We start from the raw sequence: 24487 nt of genomic DNA, 5'->3' as shown, positions 1-24487 counted from the left end.
TCTAGCAGTCGGGCAGGAAGCCCTTGGGATGGGCAGCAGCTGCCAGTGCATTGGGGAGGGTCTGTTGTTACTGTATTCCAGCTGTGCTCTTGTGAAGTTACTGTTTTGTGGCTGGTACTGCTTCAGGAAACAACCCCTTCTTTATCAGCTGTCTGCAGAGATTTGTGTTGAGAAAACTGGGGATTGTATCTTGCTGCAAAGCACAAGCCATCAGATCCGGCTTGTTCGCTGGCCAAGCTTTCTGCAGCAGGAAGGCAGGGCTAGAAATCACCAGTGACTAAACAGATGGAAATATCTAGCATCTGAAGCAATGGGGGTTTCTCTGTCATTTCTGACAGATCAGCCTTTTGGTTTCAGTGAGGAGCAGCAGCTTGGGAGACCTGTGGGCCAGCATCTCACGGCGAGTAAGCAGGGACTTGGATACATAAATGCAGATGAATGTCCTGGAATCGGGAGGCTCCACGTGTGCCTTGAGGCATTTCCTGGCCTCTGAGTTCAGCCGTGTCTGAGCTCCCACATGGTCTAAATAATAAAACACATGAGTTCACTCAATGCACCCGGAATTTCCAGGCTGCAGCCCTTGGCCAGGCCTGTATCCATTGCTGCCATCAGGGCTGTAATCCAGGAAACTGCAAGCATCAACTAGTTGTTTGAAGTCTGTGGTCTGGTGCTTTCCTGGGTAAAGCCAGAGAAGAAAGGGAGGCTCTTGTGTCATCTGCATCCATCCTTTCATATGCATGCTGGGCACACAAACAGCAGTGTGCCCATACCGCAGGCTGTGTGAGATCACATTCCACTAGGAGCACTGACAGTGTGTTCATATTCAAGGAGTTAACAATAAAATGCTTGAAAATACCCACTTTTTCCTCTGTTCTGGAAGAAAATGAAAACTCGCTCAGCAAAATGCACATTTGGTTCAATCAGGCCATTCTTCGGCGTCCATGTTTTTGGCAGAAAGTTGTCGTTGGTCCTGCCATTGAGTGACTACATTGCAGTGTGAGATCAGCAGTGGGAAGAGAAAGCCTGTGAAAACTGCATAATGTTGAGATGCTGGCCTGGCCTTCCTTAGACATTGGATAGAAGCTCTTCCCTGTGAGGGTGCTGAGGCGCTGGCACAGGGTGCCCAGAGAAGCTGTGGCTGCCCCATCCCTGGCAGTGCTCAAGACCAGGTTGGACACAGGGGCTTGGAGCAAGCTGCTCCAGTGGAAGGGGTCCCTGCCTGTGGCAGGGGTTGGAACTGGATGAGCTTTAAGGTCCCTTCCAACACAAACCATTCTGCAATTCGATGAGGAGTGAGCAGAGAAAGCTGTGGTGTGCCCTGCCCTTGGCTCCCTCCCATTGAACAAAATGACCTTCTGTGGTGGCAGTGTCTCTGTCTGAAGGACCCTGGGTGCGTGTTTGAGCTGTGGTTTTGGGGAGCCCTTTGAGGTGGGGTGGAGCAGGGCCGGATCAAGCCATGCCTGGTGGAGCTCCAGGCTCTGCAGAGGGCAGAGCTCACCTGCCCAGGTGGCTGTGGGTAGGAAGGAGATGCTCCACAGACCTGGCTTCTATGAGAACTGAGTCACTTGTCATGGCTGGCGGCTCTCTGGGGCTGGTTGCCTGAGGCTAACTTGGCACACAGACAGGAGACGTAAAACTGTAGCTATCTATACACAGAGGAGAGAAAAGTAACAGCTCAAAATGTGTGACTGGAATGAAAATTTAAAGCAGGATTCCCAATTAAAGCTGTGCATGTTGGAGGATGTACCCGCTCCTGAAGGGCTCCAAGGCACAAATACAGCCACTCCATAATGCCCTGGATTAGACCAGGAAGGCTTCTCCACACACAAAATCCTTGTGGAAGCAGTGTTGTTCCTGCACATCAGCACCTTCCCCAGCCTGCTGCCCCCGTGGGTTAAGGTAAGGAGCTCTCTTGTCACCTGCTCCATAGCCCTGTTGCTGCTGCCTGCATCTCTGCCGCCTGCTGTTGTGCCGTGTCTTTCACTTGCCAGATGATGATGTCTCTATGCCGAAGCAGGGATGTCTTTCTGAAGATATGCATTATTCAGCAGTCAGGATAATGAACTCCCTGGATTTGGGCATGTGTAGAGCCCTGGTGCTGTATCCTCCCTCTTTCACCAATGCAAGGCAGAAGGGGGGCTGCTAGAGCAGCCTGTGCTCTGTATAAGTCCATTGCAGTATCTGTAAGGTTGCAAGAAGGATCTAACCTAATCCTAAAATAGATCTGTGGAGAGGTCTCCGGAACCCATTCCTGCTCCTTCTGTCTCTTTAACTGTGTGTTTCCATCAGGCAGGTAATACATGATATAACATTTAACTTTTGGCTTCATTATTTCTACATGCACAGTAACAAATGCTGTGCCAAAGGTGGTGGTGCAGCAGCAGGGAAGGTTGGGGAGAGAAAGAAATATGGAAGGTGGGGGGAATTGGAGGTTAAAGCCATGAAGAATGCGGCCTTAGGAAGCTTGGTTTGGGGAGGGTGTCCCCTTTCCGAGGATGCTGAGTTCTGGCTCTAGTGCAGCAGGTGTGGATGGCTGCAGCTACACACAGCCAAGGCAGAACATCCTGGTAGGCTGAAGGTCTGCTTCTGCTCTCGGCTGGACTTGAAGCTTCCTCCAGTGTATGAGGGATGGGGAGTGTCTGCTGTGGTGTAACAGGAGCTGTTGTGTTTGGAGGGAGTGCAGGGTGTTTTGCTGCAGTTGATGTGCTGCATGTCTTTACCTTCCTCTGTGAGGAAAACAGAGGAGGATTTCTGGCATAGGAAAGCTGAAAAATCTGATGCTTCATCCTTTTATTCCCCTTAGCAAAGGCTCAATTCCAAGAAACACAGGAAAGAACAGAATTTTGGGTTTGGGTTTTGTTTTGTTCATAGTAAGTTTTGCAATTCTCTCAAGAAGCAAATCATTACATGGACTAACTCATGATTTTGTGATAACAATGAGAAAATTGTTAGGGAGAGCATTGGTGTTTGTGCTGTATCCAGGAAGACTTTCCCAGAACTATATTTATACAAATTCCTCCTACGGAAGAACAGGACCAGATTCTGTTTCTCAGATGCAGACATACCGTGGCTTGATCAGATAGAGGTATATGCTTACCTGCTACATCCACATGTGATGGAATTACACTAAGTCCACAGTGCTGGAGCAGCCCCTGGTGTGGAGCTGTTTTGGGGACTTGCCTTCATGCACGTCCTTTGTGCAGACGCACAGTGCAGTGGTGCCAAGTGCTTCCAGGGTAGGTGTTATCCATGAAGCTATACTAGGACAGAAGCGCTAACAACCGGCGTAACGCGGTGGAGGACTAAGCCATGGGATCCTCTGGAAGATGTGAAACCAGCCTGCAGGATGCTGGAGCTCCAGGGTTCCTTGCAGGGGCAGCAGACATGGTGCTAGACAGTGGCTCTGCTCTCCAATGAGCAAAGCAGAGTGTAATTCTCACCCTGCACACAAGCTGCGTCACTGTGGGGTGGTGGCCCAGCCTCCTGGGAATCCTGCCACGCTCTGGTTTATGGGCTGGGAGATCAGTCTCATGGCACATGGGGGTTTTTCCATAATGCCATGAAGAACCCAAAAGCAATTTTGCTGCTGCTCTGCAGTCTGGATTGCACAGAGGATCTGCAGGAACTGTGTCTATAGAGATGCTGGTAAGGGCTGCAGAGGACCCTGGCTGATATTAGAGCTCTTGGGGAGCCACTTTTTCCTGTTTTTTCAGACGAATGTGGAATATGATCCTTATAAAACCCAGAGGGATGCCCTGGGGCTGTGCAGCAGCCTGGGAGAGCAGCGCTGTCCTGCACCTGAGCTCTGGCTCTGTTTGCCAAGGCAGCCTTGCAAACACATCCAGGCTCATTTCCGAGTTCTAGCACCCCTGAAATTTCCAGGAGAGCAGGATAATGCTTTAACAGCCCTCAGAGCATGAGCCAGCTGCAGACAGACAATGGAGAATTGGTACAATCTGCTCTGCTACAGCTTTGCCAACAACAATCTGTCCCAGTGTGTGGCATCGCTTCCAGCCTGGACATGGGCTCTGCCCACTTGCAGGAACCACCTTTGGCTCTCTCTGGGTTTGGCACAGAGAAAGGGCTGTAATCACGGAGGAAGGAACTGCCATGGGCTCTTGCTGGTGTGCTCTGGCTTGATGTCAGCCTCTTGACTGGTTTTCCTAAGTGACAATTTGAAAAAGGAGCTGCTGCTTGTTTGGATTCACTGGACTTGATCACTTGGTTCCTGCTAATTGCTTTTCAGCAAGTTCTGCAGGAAGAGGGACAAGTTCATGCTGTTCACGTCACTAAAGTCACATCCAGACCCCTTATAAGAGTGAGTGTTGGTGCTAGAGGGCTGCAGAGCATCGTGAGCAGTCTCCTGGTGAGCTGGAATTGCTCAGCATCTCGCTGGCTCAAAGCCTAGATAGCCCAGGGTGCATGTGATCAGATAGATCCCAAAGACCTCTCTCCTGGACTGAAATACTTGGCTTGGAGCTGAAGGGAAGCAGATGAGACAGGAACCTGCAGGTTGCTGAGGAGTCAGTGGAAAATCCACTGTGGTGTGAACTTTGCCATCACTGCCTTTTACCCTGCGTTGTACTGTGCCCTGAGCATGGACCAGTGTGTGGTAGGAAAGAGGCAGTGGGCTCGGGAGGTTCCAGATGAGGCTGTACATGTGGAGGAGGCATGGGCAAGGTGCTGGGGGCTGGGACAGGCAGAGGTAGCTTCCTTTGGCTGGGCTTGACCATGGTCCAGCCTCTGGTGCTGCTGGGACTTGGCAACATCTTTTCAATAGGCAGCTGTTTTCTTGCTGCAAGTCCATGCTCCAGGGCTGGAGCAATTGGCAGGTTGAGAGAGGAAGAAGGGGGGGCTGGAGCTGGAGGGGTTTCCAGGCAGCCTCAGCTGAGGAAGGACTTGGGCCTGTGAGCTCTGCATTTCTGGAAAGACAAGGCTTGCCTTCATTTGGCTTCAGGGACATAGCCTGGGTGTGCAGGGAAGGAAACCCCCTGATGCCCCTCAGCCTGTGCAGTGGCACGGCACAACTGGAACAATTGCGCTTGGTGACACCTGTGAAGCTGAGGCTGACCCTGCTGGCAGGACTGGGGGAGGCTGTGATGCCTCAATGAGCCCCTATATAAAAGTGGGTAGCGGAAGTTGAGTAACATAAATAAAAGGGATAATAAATCATCTGTTTTCGTTGTATAGCTGTTAAGTGATTATATGTTTTTCTAATGTATATGGTAACTGTAACCCAATGTATTTTGTAGCAGGAGCACTATATGCTGATTTAAATCCAGCATATATTGAGAGGATGTATTGACCTAATTGCTGAAGTAATGTCGTAATGAAAAGCCATTCAGACTGCACGTCCTCTCCTGCCCTCTGGTTTCTGAAGTAACTGAAGGAAATAGCACTTCACTCCTGGTGAAATCATCCCAAGGGGGTTGTTTCATTGCAGTGTGATGGATTAATTTCATTGAAGGCACTGTACAAGACAGCAAAATACTCTTGAAAAACTCAGGAAGTTTCTGTCATTTTGCTGAGCTCATTTGAAACATCCTCAGTGACAAAATATGAGCGCCTAAACCTCTGTCCTGCTGCAGGTGCTGGCTTCCTTGGTACTTACTCTGTGTGGCAGATGTCAGATGTTAGAGCTATTGCTTTGGCTGCGGTCTGCAGGTATGGGGGCGAGGCAGATACTGCCAGCATGGGCTGAGCATCCTCCTTTGTGTCCCCCCGCCCTGGGATGGAGCGAGCATCCTCAGCCAGGAGCATAGTTAATCCAGCAGCACTTGGCAAACCAGCACTGCTGACCTCTGTGCTCCTGCCCCTGTAGCTCAAACGGCGGTGGTTGGGTTTGTACCCTGCTGATGCGCCACGCAAAGAGATGATGCTCAGCCTCTTCAGAAGGTTTAATTCTCACTGCTCTTGAAAGTGAGCTCTCCTGCACAGTTCCCCTTCAGAGGCATTTGATCATACGTTTAGCGGATATGCTTTTAATAATTTCATTTGGGAGTCAGCATATGTTTTAATGAATTAATTTTCAAATTGGTGTCTCCTTCATCATACTTTCCTTAGACCCTGAAAGCATTTGCAGCTTATAATTTAAGTGCTTTGAAACTGGGCAGCAAGTGAAGCTGTTAACCAGGATGATTCACATTTGCACCTCAATCCCATCTGAGCTTCCTCATCTGCTGCAAGTTAATTACATCCCACCAGGGTCCTTTGATATTTGAGTAATTTTGGAGCACCAAGGCTTAAATGTGTGCCTGTTGCTTTTTCAAGGTTTCACTCCTCAGATGACAGAAAAATTTTGTTGTGTTCTCTGTGCTTGCTCTGGGTTAAGCTGTATCATGGGAAGGATTTGGTACATGGGTTCAAGATAATTATTACCAGTGTATAACGTATTGAGAGCCCAGTCCTTCCAGGCGTAGAGCCGCTTCTAGAGTATCTTAATCTCCTGGAGTTGGGGCATCTCTTTGGCCAGGGATCAGAGCCATGGAGGTAAGTCATGGTCAGTTGGTGAGTGGTGTGCAGCCCCAGGTTGCTGTGAGCAGGGAGTGCTGTGCATGACTTCTGCTTCCAAGTGGGCAATGGGGAGTTTGAATCTGAATTTCCGACAATAATGCGGCTTGTTGGAGCCATTATGAATTGAAATGGGGTCTTATTCAGCTCTGCTAATAAGAGGGTAAATGCAACTAAATACAGCTGTCTTCCTCACTGCCATTTGGTATTTATTAGCAAATATGCAGTGGAATTGAATTCCTTGTAAGTACTGTGCAGCTAATGGCAGATAGCAATTAACTGAAATGACTACTCTTGAGCGCTGATGCTGCCATCAGCGAGTGGAAGAGGAAGTCTGGAGCCAGCCCACAGACCCAGCAACTTCCAAAACTCCCTGTAGTTTTCCCCTCTGGATTCTCTGTTTTACACCCTTATCAAAAGACTGCAGTGAATATAGGTTCATCTTGATACACCCTGGAGCTCCAGCTTGACCAAACACTTCTCAAGCAGTAGTAAGTGTGTGTGCGTGTGTATTCCTATTTTCAGTTTGGGGGGCACTGAAAGGACTCATTGCAATGCCAGCACCAGTGAAAGTGTGTGGAGTGGAAACCTTCTGCAGGTGTGTTGGTGGCACAGAGCTGCCTCTGCAGCACATCATGTGCTTCAGGAGATGTGATGGAAGCTGGCCCAGAGGCTTGGAACTAATCCAGAAGCTGGGAAGGATGGGGTACAGCGTTCATTGTTCATCTTTGGCCTTTCCTCTCCAAACAATACAAGAGGTTTGGTTTTCTTTACCGCATTAATAAGGCGATGTGTAGGTCAAAGTGCCCCAGGGGTTCTGCCCGCCATTGACTGGAGGGAAACCAGCTTCTGTGGCTGGTTTCAAACTTCCAGTAGTCATAAAGATGCCAATGTAATTTCACATATACCTTGATTTGTTTGTCACCCTTTCCTGCCAGCCCGTGCTTGGTATGGAGCGTTGTGGGGAAGCTGCCTGTCAGGAGGGGATGGTGGGAAGCAAGGGGCTGTGCTTCAGGGAGAGCTGCTGGCAGGGAGGAAAGGCACTGCTCTCCATGCTGCATAAAAACTGGCTTGAGAGGGAGTATCCTCACTAGTGCCCTCCCTGCAGAACAGAGAAGGCTGTTAATGGGTGTGTTGATAAGGAGGTAGATGCAGGGGAGGATAAGTATTGAATAGGAGGAGCTGAGTGATTGATAGGTCTGGAGTCATGGCAATGTGATAATATTTAATGGTATTCTCAGAGCTGGGAGCTCGTTTGGGAGTGAGATTGAAGAGCTGTGTATGTGCAGGTGATTTGGTTGCTGAGCCCCCAGCCTGCTGAGAGGACAGTGTTGCTGATGAGAAGTGAGGACCCTGCCCTGGGCAGAGTAGCCAGAGAGAAACTGCTCAAAGCACGTTATGAGAGTGCCCCAGGCAGAGCAGAGCAGCCTGCAGGCTGGCCTAGGGCTAACCAGGCATGGATAAACTCGCTGTAAGCTTGGGCTGTGCACTGGGAGGATCTGGGATAATTTTCATCATGTAGAGAAGCCCACAAAAATAGACCCTTCCTCAAGTGCATCATAGGCTTTGGCACAGCAGAAGCATGAGCTGGTTCCATGGGATGTGAGCATCTCCCTGTGCAGGGAAGGGGAATGAACAATCCCTGAGGAGCTAGAGCAGCTCCTGCCCTGCCATATTACCCTATGGTTCAGTCACTGCCTGCTCTCCATGTACAGTACTGTGCTGAGGTTGGCAAAGGAGATTCTGGGAAGGGGATAAATCTCAGCTTGATCACAATCTTTAAGGATGTGCTGGCAGTTAATTATTTAAATGCGTTTTTAGTTAAGCCAGTGAATAGACAGTTACACTGAGCCCCTGACAAATGTGATCCTTTTCTGGTTGGCAAAAAGTGTGCAACTGCCCCTCTCATCAGTGCTCTGAAATTACACATCCTTTTGTATGCAATTCAACCAGGTTGCAAGTAAGATAGTAAAACCTGTTCTTTCATTAATTCATATCAACAGGTACACCAGGAATTTGGGGTTTTTTACTACTGTTGGTGGTTTTCGGGTTGGGTTTGGGGTTTTTTTCTGATGTTCCTCCTGTCTACAAGCTTTGGGTTTTATTCCTGGCTTTAGAACTACAGGCGCTCTGATTTTTGAGTTTTGCAATTGCCTGCATTAATATGACTCAAATACCTGTGTGTGTATAAATAGATATGTATGTGTGTTTTTTAAAGGCAGCTTCACCTGGTCTCTTGCCCTGTGAGGTTTCCAATATTTAAGGCAGCAGACAACTGTCTCCTGGCTCTGTCTTGACATGATTATTTTCTGTGTAGCTTGATGGATTTGCTGTCAGCAGGGTAAGTGCTGTGAGCACGGCAGCCCTGAGCATGTGAGAGGGAGGTAAGACAGGTTTAGTTTCTGGACACTGTATGGTCTGCTCTGTCTCTGCCTGCCTGGAGCAGACTGGGGCGGAGGTGCAGACCTGAGAGGTGGGATGGTGCTGTGTCCTTCTCTGCTTCTGTGGCCGTATCTCCTGGCTGCAGGAGCTATGGCAGGCCCGAGCTTTGGGTCAATGCATGGTCCACAGTCCTGCTGAGCAGCTCTCGGCTAAAGGCACTCTGTCCTGCTGCTCTCCAGCCAAGGAAGAGAGGGCAGTGTGATGAAGTCCATATAGTGTTGTTATCTTGGACTATTTGGCAAGGGAAACACAAGCTGTGTGCTAGAGCGGGGCATTGGGAGGTCTGACTGTAACGCTAAGCTTTGGAACACGGGTTATGAGTAGTGTTCTCCCTCTGGGGGCCTCTATCATCACACAGGTCCTAATTACAGTGCTGTTTTGACAGCAGTTACAGAAATTATTGTAAACGGCATTGATAACACCTCGCACTTGTGGCTTTGGTTCTCACTTGGCAGTGTTCTTGTCATTCCCAGTGCTCCTGGGACCCGCGCTGCCTGCTCTGCATTGCTGTGTTGCTTGAGAACATTTGATGTGTACAAGTCCTTAAGTTTTGCCTGTGAAGCTTTTGTAAAGGAATGCTTCTGCTCTTTCATTCTCCCAGCTAGCTTGCCAGGCAGCCAAGTGGCAATCTGTGATAGAGATCATCATTAGCTGCTATCTGACAGTGATGAATGACCCTGGGAAATCTTGTTGTTAAAGGCAATACCTGCTCTTCCTGTTCTCTCTTTCCACCTTCACATCAGCTATCCTTTAAAGAAGTTAAAGAGGAAGGAGGGTGGCCCTGCTCTGTGTTGAGCTGGGAAGTGATTTCCTCATCCCTGTCACCACACCGTGGAAGGTCACCCTTTTCTGCCTTATGAGTGTCAGAAGCAACATCCATTCCTGGGCCTGAAATTCTCAGCTGTCACATTGATGGGAGCCGAGTGATATGCCAGCATTATGCCACTCAGTTGTTCCTCCAGCAGAGCCCTGTGCAGATTGCCAACTCATCTGTGACCAAACACTGGGTTTCTCTTTGGTCTCTTTCTGCTTTTAAGAAATTGTTCTTTTGTTGTGGACCTGGAGTCTGGGATGTGACTTCTGGGAATACTTGGATGGAATCCTGCCTGTCTGTAGGAACACAAATCTATGAGTGGTGTGCACTGATTTAGGGCAAGGCTTGTGAACAGGGGCTACTTCAAGTGAGCTTCTCCCCTCCCCAGGTCTCTGCCCAAACCCCTCAGTCAGGGATGTCCTGTGCTGTCAGCAAAAGGTTGAATGTGATGGGAGAATTGTGTAAACAAGCCCCAGCATCTTAGCTGGGGAAAAGCAGCTCATGTTCTGCAGCGTCTCTTCTGAACCGCACCATATGGCCAAGCCCAGCACCTTCAGCTTGTCAGCAGGAATTTGCTGGCTCAGGAGGGCCTGAATCTTCTTTTCTGATATTAAGACGTGAATAGTACACACTGGCTGAGGTGGTGCAGGCCCAGGCATGCTGCATGTGTGTCAGCAGGGGGGGAGGGTAATATCTGTGGGCTGAGAGATAGAAGGTTGTGCATTGTGGATGGGGATGGTTTGGACCCCATTTAAACGGGCAGAGATGTGCTCTGTGGGATCCATCTTCTGCTCTTCTCCAGTGTGAGGACTGCTCCGATCATTTCTGGAATGTGTAAAGCTTCCTGTGTGGCAGATGAATGAGACCCCTTTGGAGCCTGTCAAACCAAGGAGTGCTTCTGCCCCAAAGTTGCCCTCTTTTGGAGGAACCCTTGGTTCTGCACCTGACAAAGAGATGAAGTCTTTCTACTCTTGTATCTAAGAGGCACCAACAGGAATAGCTGGTATGACCTCAGAGGCAAAGTGTTTTGGGAAGAGAGCAATTCAGAAAGGAGGGAGCTGCCTTGTACCATCTCATGGGCTCTTCTAGGGCCCTTTTCCTTTGAGCAGTACAGAAAGTGAGTGAACCAAGACACTCTTGTTCCTGCATTTCAGCTGTGGACTCTCCTATCTGCTACCTGAAGCCAACAGCAGATAAAGGACACTGTATTTCTTAGCGGAAAGAAGACATTGCTTTCTCTAGGTCTCTGGAAAGAAAAGCAATGCTCCTTTCTCCTTTCAGTGACAGCAGAGACAAAAAATACCCCAGATAAACACAGCTCAAGATTCCAATAACTTAATGGTAAGGTTACCCGTGTGGACGGAGCGAAGACTGGAGTGCAGTGCGTGCTGTACAGACACGGGAATGCCATCAGCATCTTTAAAACCCCAGATCCTGCCTATGAACTTCAGGGAGAGACCCGTCTGCAAGATTGTGCCAAACAGAGCCGAGTCCCGCTGCCTCCTGCTGCCGGTGGGACTGGAGCTCTGGGTCCACGTCCAGAAAATACGCAACCTGCAGAAGAAGAGGTGGGTGAGGGCTCAGGTGTTGCTGTGGGAGGAACCGGAGCTGCAGTTGGAGTCTGTTGGTGACGGGTTTCTCCTGTTGTTATTGGTCTTTGTCAGTCTGTCAAGGTGGGTCAGGTTGGCTCCATTGAACAGCACATCCCTATAGTCCCCTTTCTAGTCTTTTCTGACAGACAGTGGAGCTGTGGCCTTTGGTAGCTGTTGTGTGTGGAGTGATTCAGTGTGCCTGAGCTTGTTCATTGACCTTTAGTTGGTTCCTCTGCCCTCAGCGTTGTGTTTCTGGTTGCTTTTAAGCCTGCGGTGACTGAACTGCATGCAGAGTTGCTTCCCAAAACCAGCCCTGGCTGTGGGGCCCCGAGGATGTGGGAAGGGCAGGTGGGGTTTAAGAGTGGGTTGTGTTTCGATTAATAACTGCTATCTCGGAGCCTTGTCCCTTCCTGTGGCAGCAGCGTGATGCGGAGGAGAAGCCTCTTCTCCCTTCCCCTTGTTTGTGTAGGTCCCAGCCTGAGCACTGATGTTAATCGGATCAGGCAGGTGCTCTGCAGGGCAGCCTGTGCAAGCACAAGCAGACTGTAGCTAAAGGCTGCGTCACTGGGAGGGCATGCCACTGTCCTGTGCTGAGCAGCTGCCATGGGAGCACCAGGAGAGCACCCAGAGAGTGTGTGTGAAACTCTGAGTGTATTGGAATGTGGCCCCAGGGCACAGATTTCACTTCTGGTGGGTCCCACTGACAAACATGGCCTGAGGGAGATGCCACCCTTGGAGGTGGAGCTGGGTTGTGCTGCTGAAGGGTTTTCTGTGTTGAGGGGATGGGAACCCTCACTATTTGAATCACACAAGTTTGGCTGGAGCTAGTCTGCAATGCCAAGAGTCAGGGAAATCGGTCTCCAGCTCAGTTTTCAGCCTGTTTACAAGTGGTGAACTCAGTTTCTTAAAGAGAACCTGGATATTGAGGAGAGTTTTGCTTGTGTTGAAATTTGAACTGTTATTTTGAGATTTGCTTCTGTGTGCCATCCTCTAACTGGAATCCACAGTTAAGTCCTGGGACAGTGGCTCTCTCCTGCGCCTCAGCTGCCTAAATTTAATCTTGCTGATGTGAGTACAAGGTGTTCCTCGTCTGTCTTCAGTCCCAGTCAGCAGAGATTTGTCACTACCTGATGATGACACTGAGTAACCACTCAAACCATGAGCATGTCTAGGGACTGGTGGAGCTTTGGTGTCACCCCCAAATGGGTCCCTCTAATTCAACATGCTGTAGCAGAAGCTCATTCTTACTAAATTCCATGTGGTCTGCCAAGAGGATCAGCAGAGACAAGTTAAACAGTTTTAGTACTGACAGTCTGAATATTCCTATTTCCCCTATGAAACAGAAGCTGAGGGACTGATGCTGCACTGGCACAGTGAGCAGCCTCTTTGTGCAAGTGAAATAGCCACCCAAATGGGGCTTTGCAGTGAGCTTGAAATCAGATCTTTGTGAGGGAGTTTGAGGTGGGAGCCCAGATGAGCTGCCTCAGTCCTGTTCTCCCTTGTTACTTGGTGGTTTTGGGGACGAATGAACAGTGAGATATGAGAGGTCACCAGGGTGTTTGAAGGGAAAGCCCCAAACCAGCTCTTTCACCATTTTTATGTTCATTGTTCTGTTGTTTGGCCAGTCCTTGTGGATTGTCCTGCTCTGGAGGATGCCATTTGGCTGCCAAGCATTGGGTGTTTGGAGCCATACGGAGCCAGCTCAGCAGGCAGGATGCCAGACAAATAGGATTGGATTTTAGGCAGTTTATGCACTGCTCACAGAGGAACTGGCTTTGTTTCCTGGCAGCTGAGAAAACACCATCCTTCCTGTTTGTAGGAAGAATACATCAGGAATTGGCATTTCATATGTGCATCTCCCCGTGTCCCTTGGCAGCAGGCAGAGGCAATGCTGGTTGTGGGCTTGGCCAGAAGATGCTGAAGCACAGCCCTGGAGCAGGAGGAGCTCTGCCCTCAAGTCAGTGGGCACAGAATGTGTGGGGGGGCACAGTGGCAGGTGGCACCCCCAGGGAGAGGAGCCAGAGCAGCACAGAGTGCCCTGGCTTGGCCAGCACACCTCAGCCTTGGTCTACAGAGACCCTGGATGCAGCGGCTGGGCTCATCATAAGGGTGGTGTGGGGGGAAACATCTTCTAGGGCTCAGCAGGAACCTGCTATGGGAGATGTCAGCTGGGCTGCTGCTACCACAGTGACAATGAGCAAACTGTTCTTTTGCTGTGGGTACCACAGTCAGACTTCCTGCCAAGTGCTCTTTGCCTGAGAACAGAGTAGAAGCCATCTTTGGACATTATTTTCTGCCTTGGCCTTGCTTTGCTGACTGGACAAGTGAGCTGTGATTTCCCTGAGCAGATGTCCACCTTTGACCGAGATGGTTTTGCCTTTTAAAAATCCATTGAGCAGAAATGAAAAAGCCAAAAAGAGCCAAGAGAAGTGTGAGCAGAGGAGCAGGAACATGCTGTGTCCATCTGCCTTGTGAAGGGGCTGGCTTTGCAGCAGCTTTCAAACACTTGCTCTGACCACTCTGAGAACTTTGGGTACGTGTGGTCTGGTGGGGACAGCTGTCACTTGGAGAGCACTTGGAGCACTCGGAGGAGCACGATTCCCTTCTCTTGAAGCAGCATGCTTGGTCTCGCTCCTCTGCTGGCTTACACTGACAGCACAGCATGTGCCATTGCCAAAGGTTCTGAGAAACACGAGGGAAGCTGGGCTGCAGGCTGATGTGCAGCATGCCTGTGGAAAAAGTGACAGCAGGAGAGGTAATGAGAAGCAGACAAGGAGCGCTGGAAGCTGCTCAGGAATTCTGCGCAGTCCAGGGTTTCCTCTGGCATCCAAGAAATATGCATTACGCTTTGGCTGCCCTCTCTGTTACCCTGGGAAGGTGGTGCAGGCATGGACAGTCTGGGTACATGGCTTCTGCAAATGCCATGTTGCTCTTGTCATGTGTGTGCATCTTGAGAGCCACAAGCTCTAAGTTTCTTGTCCAGATTCCTACTGGGACCTCAGGGGCTGCCTCTGGCTACTTGCAGATGTGCTCTGTGAATCCGGATGTGTCTCATGCCTCCTAGGCTGGTTTCTCAGGGGGGCTGAATGCCCACCATATCCACTGGAAGCTGGTGGCTACAGCACTGATGTGTGCAAGCTGCATATCCCTGAGTTGTTGTCACCCAAACTCTATTTAACGTGGGGTTTGGGGCTGAATGCAGAGGGGCAGCTGTGGGTTTGTTTTCCTGGTGCAGTGAGTAAATTAAAGGCGTATAGCGAAGGACATCATTGCATACAGTGTGGGGCACGGCAGTCCAGCTCCTCTAGAACTGATGGTCTTGCTTTTGGCAGAATGGAGGCATCCTGCCTGGAGCTGGCCCTGGAAGGAGAGCGCTTGTGCAAGGCTGGTGACTTCAAGGCTGGGGCAGCCTTCTTTGAAGCAGCGGTGCAGGTGGGGACAGAGGACCTGAAGACTCTCAGTGCCATCTACAGCCAGCTGGGCAATGCCTATTTCTACCTAAAGGAGTACTCCAAAGCCCTGGAATACCATAAACACGACCTTACCCTGGCCAGGTAAGCATGTCAGCAGTGCTTTGTCCTCATCAGATGAGCACAGACTCATCTACAGGGTCTGAGCTCAGCAGCCTGAGGGAATCTGCCCCAGAAATAAGCATCCAAAACTAGCTCTGAAGCATGGGGTGAATGTCCTTTGGAGAACTTGGGAGGCAACTGAAATGGGCCAGCCACCTTCAGAGCAGGGAGGTAGAGACAGGGATATGGATGTAAGGATGTGGAGCAAGAGCAGGGCAATGTCCAGTTCTCCTGCTCCCAGGTACTCATTGTAAGTACACCTGAGGTCATTAGAGCAGTTCACCTGATCCAGCAAACCTGGGAACAAGGATCTGTCTTCAAAATAGAGGGAGCCTTTATGAAGCACTCCAGCCAGGGGGGTGTGCTGGGAGCTGCTGGATGTGGTTCTACATGCCATGCAGCACTTGCTGCAGCTTCAATTCTGCTCCAACAGGTGGTGAATAAAAGGTTTTGAGCTCTTTAACACCTCTTCCTTCCTCCTATCACCTTCCATGCAGAACTATTGGGGACCGCATTGGAGAAGCCAAAGCAAGTGGCAACCTTGGGAACACACTGAAAATACTCGGGCAGTTTGATGAAGCTGTCGTTTGTTGCCAGAGACACTTGGACATTTCTCAGGAGCAGGGAGACAAGGTAATGGGTTCATGGCATCCAACAGGAAATATTCCCTAGCTCTAAAAATAACCTGCCTGCAAGTCAGTAAATGTGATAAGGTAAAGGTGGGCTTTGGGAGGAGGTGGAGTGTAAAGCTCTTCCTTCTGGCTGCCACCACAGGTCTCATGCTGCTCACAGCAACAGCTGCTTTGACAGTGAAGATGGGAGAGGAAAATGTGGCTTTGACCATCTCTGCCCAGCAATGGAAAAGTCCATACTGGGATGTGAAGTGTAATACCTTGCTGTTCCCTGTTCTTCCTCCCTTTAGGTAGGTGAAGCCAGAGCACTCTATAATATAGGAAATGTTTACCATGCAAAGGGAAAGCACTTATCTTGGAACATGGCCCAAGACCCAGGCTACCTGCCTCAAGAAGTCAAGGAGACTCTACAGAAAGCTTCAGATTATTATGAGTAAGTATTTAAGCTTGGCCAGCCCTTTCTCCTGAAGGGAACAAGGCTGGTGAAGCATCAGTGATTGCTAACATACACACAGGTACTCCTTGGTTCAGCTTCTCCTGCGCAGATCATAATCTGCAGTTGTGGTGCCCCTGTTCTGCTGACAGCTTTCAGGCTACCTGAGCTCTGATAACCACTGGGCTGATGAGAGCTGCAGGGGTGCAAGATGACAACTTTTGCTGAGTCCTGTTGGAAGTATTTCTCATAGGGGGTTTTGTTTCCTGGGCCACTGAGGATGTGGGAGCTCTGGAAGATGTTTGCTGCAAAGAATGAGGCTGTGGGCTCAACGCTGTTAAAAACCCGTCAGCTGAATGGGATTTTTTGTGTTGTAGTGAATGAGGAAGATTCCCCTGAGATGCCAAGTTAAAATGGCAAATTCATCTCGAGAAAGGTGAGAGAGGGGATGCAGGCTTTTATAGAATTAGAACTAAAATTCACCCTGGCATTGCCTTGCTAAAACCCACTGTAGTTTAAAGTCTGATCATGCAATTAAATTGAGTAGTCTGCTCCCTCTCCGAGCTGTATTTGGAAGCTACACTATCAGCTCCTGTAGCCCCTGCTGCTCTCTGCTGGCCTTGATGAGAATGGATCCCTGGGCGTCTCCATCACTGGGACCACAAGGACCCAGGGAAAGAGGCTTTCGCTTGCAGTCCTGCTTGTCGTTGTCGTGAATCTGTAGTTTATCTTGCTTGTATCATCTTTCACTTTCCTAAACAGTCTCTAAAATCAGCCTGTCCCACGCAGGAAAGTTGTCAGCAGACTTCTGGGCAAATGTTTTTCTCCTCCTACTTCAGAGTTTTGCTTCAATAATGCTGGGGGTTTAGGAGCCTTTTTAGATGGAGTGACAAGATCTCATCCCCATCCTCTCATATCTGAGGATGTGATAGTGCCTATATATAACTCGCCATCCTTTTTCCTGAGAATGGTGCATGTAGCACAGGCAGTGGGTAGATTTGTGCTGGCTGAGAGCTCTGTGTGTGCTGTATGTGTAAAGGGTGGAAAAAACAAGATAAAAAATATTGCTGGGACACTCCATGAATCGGAGCCCTGGCATGGGACTGGATCTTGCCTCTCTCCCCAGGTTTGTCCGTGTCCTGCTGTAGGTAATCTCCTTTCTCCAGGTTCTCTCCTTCACAGTGAGGTGGTTCTTTATTTAAGGTGGGATCCTGTCAGCCCGTGTGTGTGAGCACTTGTGAGTGCCTGGACACAGCCGTAGGTTGTGCGAGGTCGAGAGAGCAGCAGGGACTCATAGCACTGGATCTACACAAGCTCCTGGAGCTGCAGCTGCTGTGGATCACCAGACCTTCACCTGCCAAGGGGTGGCTGTGCACAGGATGGGTGGCTGGGGAGGGGAAATGCCGTCTCCAGGGTTAGCTCTCCTTTATGGTGTGGGTTTCTTTGCTGTCTCCTGCAGAGATTTGCCTCTTCTCACCAGATGTCGCTGCTCTGGTTTCTTTCAGGAGGAACCTGTCCCTCGTGAAGGAGCTGGGGGACAGAGCTGCCCAGGGCCGTGCTTATGGCAACCTTGGCAACACCCAGTACTTACTTGGCAATTTCAGTGAAGCTATAGCCTTCCACAAGGAGGTAGGAGACTGCTGTGCCTTCTCCCTGGGTCCAGGGGCTGTGATTGGATGTTAGGGAGCAGCTTTTCTTCTCACCACAGCCCCAGGAAGTCCTGTGTGTACCGCTGGGTCTGGGCCTGTTGCACTAACTCATGTTGAGTAACACCTTAGACTAGTCACTGTTAGCACCTGATGAGCAGTATGAGGGAAGGGTGCTGTTGGCTTGGAAACCAGAGGAGGTACCCAAGGGCAAGTTGCAGCTGGGCCTAGCAAAGCTTTTCTGCCCTTAATTTGTATCCTCCTAGATTTTAATAAATGCAAGCCGTGAATTTAATTAAGCTGCTGGAAGAGCAATTGATCAGGAATAAATGATGCTTGTAGAACATAACTCTCTGTAAAGCTTTGCAGAGGGGGGAGGTGACACAGTCCCTGCCCCAATTCAAATGCAGTTCAGCTCCTGTTTCAGTTTCCTTGCAGTGGAGGGTGCTCAGCAACTTGGAATGCCAGCCCTGTCACTGCTCTTGTGATTCTTAAATGCTGGGGACAGCAGCCAGCAGTGCTGTAGGAGAAGGGGCTTGGAGAAGGGCAGGAAAACTCTAGTTTGGGACCTGCATGTTAGTCTGATCAACCACATCCCTTCACAGCCTGACCTACAGCTCTCTGCTCTCCTGTTTATTCACCTGTTGAAGTATGTGTGTAGCACCTTTTGCGTTTTAGCTAGAGAGATGTGTACGGGCCAGGCTGGAGTAGGACTTAGAGGAGGATGTGATATTGCTACCGCTTTTCAAAAGGCCCTTTCTGATGCTGAATTGCACAAGAGGAAGATTTCCTGCTGCATCCAGCCCCAGCAGTGTGTGCACCGCTACCTTGGTGGGTGGGAGCCTTGCAAACCAAGATTAATCTCCCAGCAATGTTGCAGTGTAACAGGAACCTGGTAGTGTCCAGCCTGTCCTCAGCAACCTGTGTCTGCTGCAGCGCCTCGCTATTGCCAAGGAGTTTGGGGACAAGGCAGCCGAGCGGAGAGCGTACAGCAACCTGGGCAACGCACACATCTTCCTTGGGAGGTTTGACATCTCTGCCGAGTACTACAAGTAAGTGATGGGCTGAGGCAGACTTGGGACACACGTCCCCTGGAAATCTTGACCTGTTGCAGTGAATTCACAGGCTCAGGGGGATGCGACAAGGGACCTGGAGGCCAACTGCATGTTTGGTGCTTAGCAGTGGCGAGTAATGCAGCCGCTTGATAACAGTGTGTAACCGGCACCAACCTCAATGCAGTATATGCTAAAGTGTGACTTTTCTGTCACCTTGCAAAGGTGCCCTTCAGTAACCAGGTTTCTTCATGCCCACTTGTTCCATGTAGGAAAACACTCCAGCTCTCCAGACAACTCAAAGACCAAGCGGTAGAAGCCCAGGCATGCTACAGTCTTGGAAACACATACACACTGCTTCAAGACTATGAAAGAGCCATTGAGTACCATCTAAAACACCTGGTGATAGCACAGGAGCTGGGAGACAGGTAAAGAACTGTTTCAGGGGATGGTGCCTCTGCCCTGGTGCGTTCAGAGCACTGACCATTCCCTGCTAATGCACTGTTCTCTGCTGCTGGGGTTAAGCAGCAGTGACGTGTACTCTTGAAAGTCGTTAGAAATCTCTCAGAACCCAGGTCTCAGTCCCATCATCTGTGGAAAAGTACCATGATTGACACCTCTATTATGTCATTCCAACCTGGAGATTGTGCCCTGAATGCTTTGTCTGCGTGGGCTGCGTGAGGTTTCTAGTAAGAGGTAGCTGAAGAAAATGCATTGTATTTGGTGCTTTGTCACGTGGCTACTGCTGCTTTATCCCAAAAGGGCCCTAGAAGCTTCTTCAAGCTCACAAAAATGTATCAGTCTTAGGAACTGCGTGCTGGGGGCACATAGACCTGTCACTTCGTCCTCCTGCTCCAGGGTGATGCTGGAAACTTCCATGCAGAAACAAATAATGTTGCATAGAGCCAGTGGAGATTATGTGCTTTGCTTCTCTGCCTCACAGAATCCCAGACTGGTTTGGGTTGAAAGGGACCTTAAAGCTCATCCAGTTCCAACCCCTGCCATGGGCAGGGACCCCTTCCACTGGAGCAGAGTGCTCCAAGCCCCCTCCAACCTGGCCTCATTCCTTTTTCTTTAGGAGGTTTGGCTTTTTTTAACTCTTTCCTTTTTCAAATATATATTTTTGGGAGGTTGGTTCCTTCCTCCTCGATGTTTTCTGTAACCCTGGAGCCTTCTTGCAGCTCAAGTGACTTAGCAGCCCCGTGTTTAGCATTCCTGCTGATGGCCCTCAGGAACCCTAGGTGTCCTCCACTAGATGGAGCAGAGACATTACAATGGGAGATGCGTGGCGCTACCTAGGATCTCTATCTGAGGCAGAATCTCCTTCGAGAAGGTCTAATCCCACCCAAGGGTGAATCATGCTGTGGGGGTGCAGGCCTGTGGGCTCCTGCATTCCTGGGAACACACCCTATGAGCAGAAGGTATTGAACAGGCTGACAAGAGGAACGTTTAAATGCTGATGAACCCGCCCAAAGCCCTGCCAAGGGAGCTGCAGAGCTGCAGTCATGCTGAGCCGCCCCCCGCGCCCCCGGTGCTTTTTTTATCCCTTGCCCCCCACATCTGCTCCCCTGCAGAGCTCAGCACGCTCCCAGCAGCAAACAGATGCTGAAACCTTCTCCAGAGACACCCAGAGCCTGGCTGGGGCTAGGGGCTGCAGGGTCCACGTTCACCTGCCTTCCCTGCAGGCAGGCAGCAGCCCTGGGGGCCTGTGTAAATGGGTCGATATTTGGTGCTCTTGCAGGCACTTTCAGTTTGTGCATGCATATTGGGTGATGCAGTGTTGGGTGTTCAGCAGGAGCGTCGCATGCTGCAGTGTTCTCTCCTTGCCATGTTCTTGCTAGTTTAGCTCTGGGCTGCTGTTGGACAAAAGGGCTGGAGAAGAGGAGGCTCAGGAGAGACATTATTACAGCCTTCCAATACCTAAAGGGGCTACAAGAAACCTGGAGAGGGGCTTTGGATAAGGGCCTGTAGGGACAGGCCAAGGGGAATGGCTTGAACCTGCCCGAGGGGAGACTGAGATGAGCTCTTAGGCAGATGAGCTCTTCCCTGTGAGGGTGCTGAGGCGCTGGCACAGGGTGCCCAGAGAAGCTGTGGCTGCCCCATCCCTGGCAGTGCTCAAGGCCAGGTTGGACACAGGGGCTTGGAGCACCCTGCTCCAGTGGAAGGGGTCCCTGCCCATGGCAGGGGGGTGGAGCTGGGTGAGCTTTAAGGTCCCTTCCAATCCAGTCCAGGCTGGGATTTGATGTTTCACATCCCCTTGATGTGTTGTGCATCTCTGGAGGCGAATATGCACTGTGTGAGGTGGAAGCTGGATGGGAGCTGTGGCTTCTGCTTTCAGGGTGGTGCTCACAAATGAAGCCAAACCTCCTGGGCTCTTCCTACCCTTCTTAGCTTTTGCCACTGTGGATGCAAGCCTGCTTCTGAGGCTACTGCACATCCCCTGATCTTGCTGACCTCAGCATAAGAAGAGTTGAAGGTGTACAGTGCATTTCATGTTCCTTGGTAGGACATTTCCACAGGTGAAAGCATAGCTTGGAGCTGGCCTGGCTGTCAGTGCTCTTGGAGGAGGCCCCGAAAGGGCTGCTGGGTTCTGCCCAGCATTTCTGTGGTTGACAGTTTCCTGTTTTGCAGGGTGGGAGAAGGAAGAGCCTGCTGGAGTCTCGGAAATGCCTATGTCTCCCTGGGGAGCCATGAACAGGCTTTGCACTTTGCAAGGAAACATCTTGAAATCTCCCAAGAGGTAAGAGAAGCTGGTTCATATCAGAGGGAATTGGTCCCCCCTGTAGAGAGGAAGACTTTGTTTTATGCCAATAAGTTCTGTTGTTTTTTCTCTTGCTATAACTGCTCTGGAAAGCCCTTGTCTATGTGCTGTGTCAGTGGAGTCTTTAGGAACTGCAGAACTTGACTGGGAAATATTCTCTTAATGAGAGGTTCCCGGCTTTCTCCTTCATTACAGCTGATCCATTTGCTGTACTTTGCTGTACAACTGATACTCCTGCGTGAGAAGGGACTCAGGGGCTAGTTGTCCAGTCTGCTGGCCAAGGTGTTGTGAACCCAGCTGGTGTGAAGGAGCTCAGATACCTCTTGGGACCCAGTCTGTCAGTAAGACCCACTTTTCCTGAACACAAGGCTGTGAGACTCCGACTGAGACGGACCTTGTGATCCCAGCTGTGGTGTGGCTGGATTTACTGGCAAATTACCTGGGCAAGGTACTTGCCTTCATCCAGTGCCTGGGTGCTCTGAACCTGCTGTGGTTTGCACTGCAATTGGACAAGTTGCTTCCTCGTAGTGGAGCTGGTGGGATCCCAGCATTGTCCTGGTGCAGTTGGTTGCTGATGCTGGATGAGCACAGCTCACCCTGTACCACACTGCCCTGACGTGTGGGGCCTCATGCATGCAGCTCCTCTGGCTCTCACACATGTGCTTGCAGCTTTCCTGGCACAAGAACATAGGGCAGTTTTAGGTGGCCCAGAAGTACAGAAAGCCAGAATTCCACTGTGCGCTCTTTCCAATGAGGAAATGGGCCATGGCCTCTTTAGTCTTCCCAGATGAAGAAATTGCGCTGCTGAAGAGCTAACTGAAATCACCATATGTAGGCCTTTGTGTGTTCTTCTTTCTTATGTTTAGCCTTTAGGTTGGCTAAATCTTGGGTAGGTCCTGCCAGTGTGCTCCTCTGATGCTGACAGGGCCCTGAAGGTGATCTGGAATGCATGGAAGTCAGGGAAGCATCAAGGACTGTGGGACCAAACCAGGACACAGTAACTTCTCTGGAGATGATGTCAACAGCAAATCTCTTGTAATTGGTGGGGGATTTGTGCCTGATAAGCTGTTTGATCTGCCTCCCTTTGGTGCTGGGGCTTTGTCATAACTAATGTGGGGATTTATGACTTTGTCCTAGGCTGGCTCATATGGCAGGCTATCTCACAGGACCACAAAAGAGCTATTGCAAGGCATTTAATGAGGAGTCTGGCCTCTCCAAGGGAACAGCCAAGGTCTTTCTCTATAACAAGCTGCTGCTCTTCTGAAGCTTCAAGGCTGCTTGAGTGACCTCTGTGTTCACTGGTGATGTGCAGTACAGTAACTTTCTGCTTTGGTTAAACTTTGAGGAGGCTGCAGCAGCATGTCCTGTGGCTTCCCATTGACGTAGCAGGAGCCATTGGACAGATCTCTTCCTGAAGACATAAATTGGCTTCCTTGGATGGGAATGAGTTAAAATTTGGACTCTAACGGATTCTGGAGCCTTGGGTGGGCAGATCACTAGGAACAACTCAAAGCTGTGTGGATCAGAGCCAGGAGAGAAAGGCTTTCAGAGCATCCAACCCCTGAGTGTGGCACTGCCCACATGGCTGGTAGTAGTGTGGCTGTCTGGTGCTCAGTAACTATGGAAATACTGGAGGAAGGGGGCTGAGAGTTTCAGGGCTCTTTGCCAAGCCATATGTGGCTACAGAATGGACCAGACATGCAGGTTTAGCTCTGCCCCAGTTCTGTAGCAGTGGGCAAGCTCTGCCCCTTCGGTTCACTGTATTGATCTCCAGAGAATCACATTTTGTGGTGCAGCCAGTAAAAAGCATAGCACGCATGGACCCTCTCCTGAAGTATCCCTAAGGAATAGCTTTAGAGAGTTGTTTTGGTGTGAAAGCTGGGCTGTATAACCTCTCTGGGTGTCTTCAAGCTCTCTTTTGGCTGACTCTGTCTTTGCTCTGATATGCGCCTGGCAAAACCCGTTGTTTGTGGCTCTTTACTTAGAGCATGTGTCCTTTAACCAGCTGCCCTGTTGGTTTCCCCCTGCAGATCGGGGACCGGAGTGGTGAGCTGACAGCACAGGGAAACATGGCCCAGCTGAGGACAGCCCTTGGCTTGGGCCCTGGCGAGGAAGACACGGGGATAGCTCATCACTATTCTGGCTATGAAGCACAAGGTGAGTTTTTGGCCTTCTGGTGGCATTGAAAGGTTTCCTGAGAGATGTGGTGTGGTGCATGGGGAGGGAATGTGAATGCCAGAGCAAGATGAGGCTATCAAGTGCCTTTAGCAGAAAGGAGACTGCAGTATGTTTGCTCTGAGTTTTTCATGAGCTGCAAGGGCAGGGACGGATCTGCCGCAAAAAGGGCACAGAATGAGTTAATGGAATTCATCTGCATAAGGAATGAAATTCCATGGTACCAAGCAGCAAATCAGCTTTTGTCTCTTTCAAAGCTCTGCAGGGCCCTGTTAACTGATCTGATAAAGCAAGCTTCCACAGGGTGACTGGCAGGGATTTTTGGTTGCTCTGTTCTGATTAGCACCCAAGGAGCAAGTGTCCAGCATGGGCTGAAGGCAGGTTGTGAGCATCAGCATGCTGGGTGCTGTCTCATGCCTGGAACACCTTCAGAGATGCCCAACTTGGACATAAAGACGTGGCAAGGCTCGGTCAGAGCAGACAGAATGGTTTCACTGACTGCCCTGGGTGATTCTGCCCCCACTCTTGAGGGGCAGGAGAGCACAGCCACGTCCTCTGCACAGCACATGGCCAGCCTGGTGCCTGTCCCAAGCTCGGGGACCGTCTGCCTGCCCTGAGCCTGCCCATTGCAGGCTTCTGGCATGGGGCACTTCCAGCTGGTTGCTGTGTTGCTGTGGACAGACTCACTAATTCACACAGATGAAACTGCACCCCAGGAGGTGCCCACTGATTAAATATGACCTTGTTTGTGCAGCCATGTTTTCCCAGGCCGTGTGTTCTCTTTCTTGCTGGTAGAACTGACATAGAGAAGATGATGCTTCCTGGTAGGACTGACGTAGAGAAGATGATGCTGGGGTT

General features: G+C 50.3%; 1 protein-coding gene across 4 annotated transcripts in view; it reads left to right on the top strand.

Moving 5' to 3' along the window:
- The window catches only part of GPSM1 (G protein signaling modulator 1), a 71186-nt gene that overhangs the window by 8395 nt on the left and 38304 nt on the right, over window positions 1-24487 (top strand). For 2 of the 4 annotated variants that reach the window (XR_010616201.1, XM_065695993.1), the window contains exons 1-9: window positions 11171-11334; window positions 14691-14912; window positions 15428-15563; window positions 15853-15995; window positions 17501-17624; window positions 18578-18693; window positions 18966-19121; window positions 21325-21433; window positions 23485-23611. Coding sequence is in view for 3 of the 4 variants with exons in the window: in XM_065695993.1 (XP_065552065.1) it covers window positions 11171-11334; window positions 14691-14912; window positions 15428-15563; window positions 15853-15995; window positions 17501-17624; window positions 18578-18693; window positions 18966-19121; window positions 21325-21433; window positions 23485-23611 (1297 nt within the window). In the remaining variant the exon portion in view is untranslated. Of the gene's footprint in view, window positions 1-11170; window positions 11335-14690; window positions 14913-15427; window positions 15564-15852; window positions 15996-16382; window positions 16432-17500; window positions 17625-18577; window positions 18694-18965; window positions 19122-21324; window positions 21434-23484; window positions 23612-24487 lie in introns of those variants that run through there. The other 2 variants (XM_065695995.1, XM_065695996.1) reach the window with 2 other exon arrangements.

Source organism: Lathamus discolor, chromosome 15, assembly GCF_037157495.1.
Source record: "Lathamus discolor isolate bLatDis1 chromosome 15, bLatDis1.hap1, whole genome shotgun sequence".
Lineage (NCBI taxonomy): Eukaryota > Metazoa > Chordata > Aves > Psittaciformes > Psittacidae > Lathamus > Lathamus discolor.
Note: the sequence above shows the minus strand (reverse complement) of the source record. Positions and strands in the feature narration are given on the sequence as shown.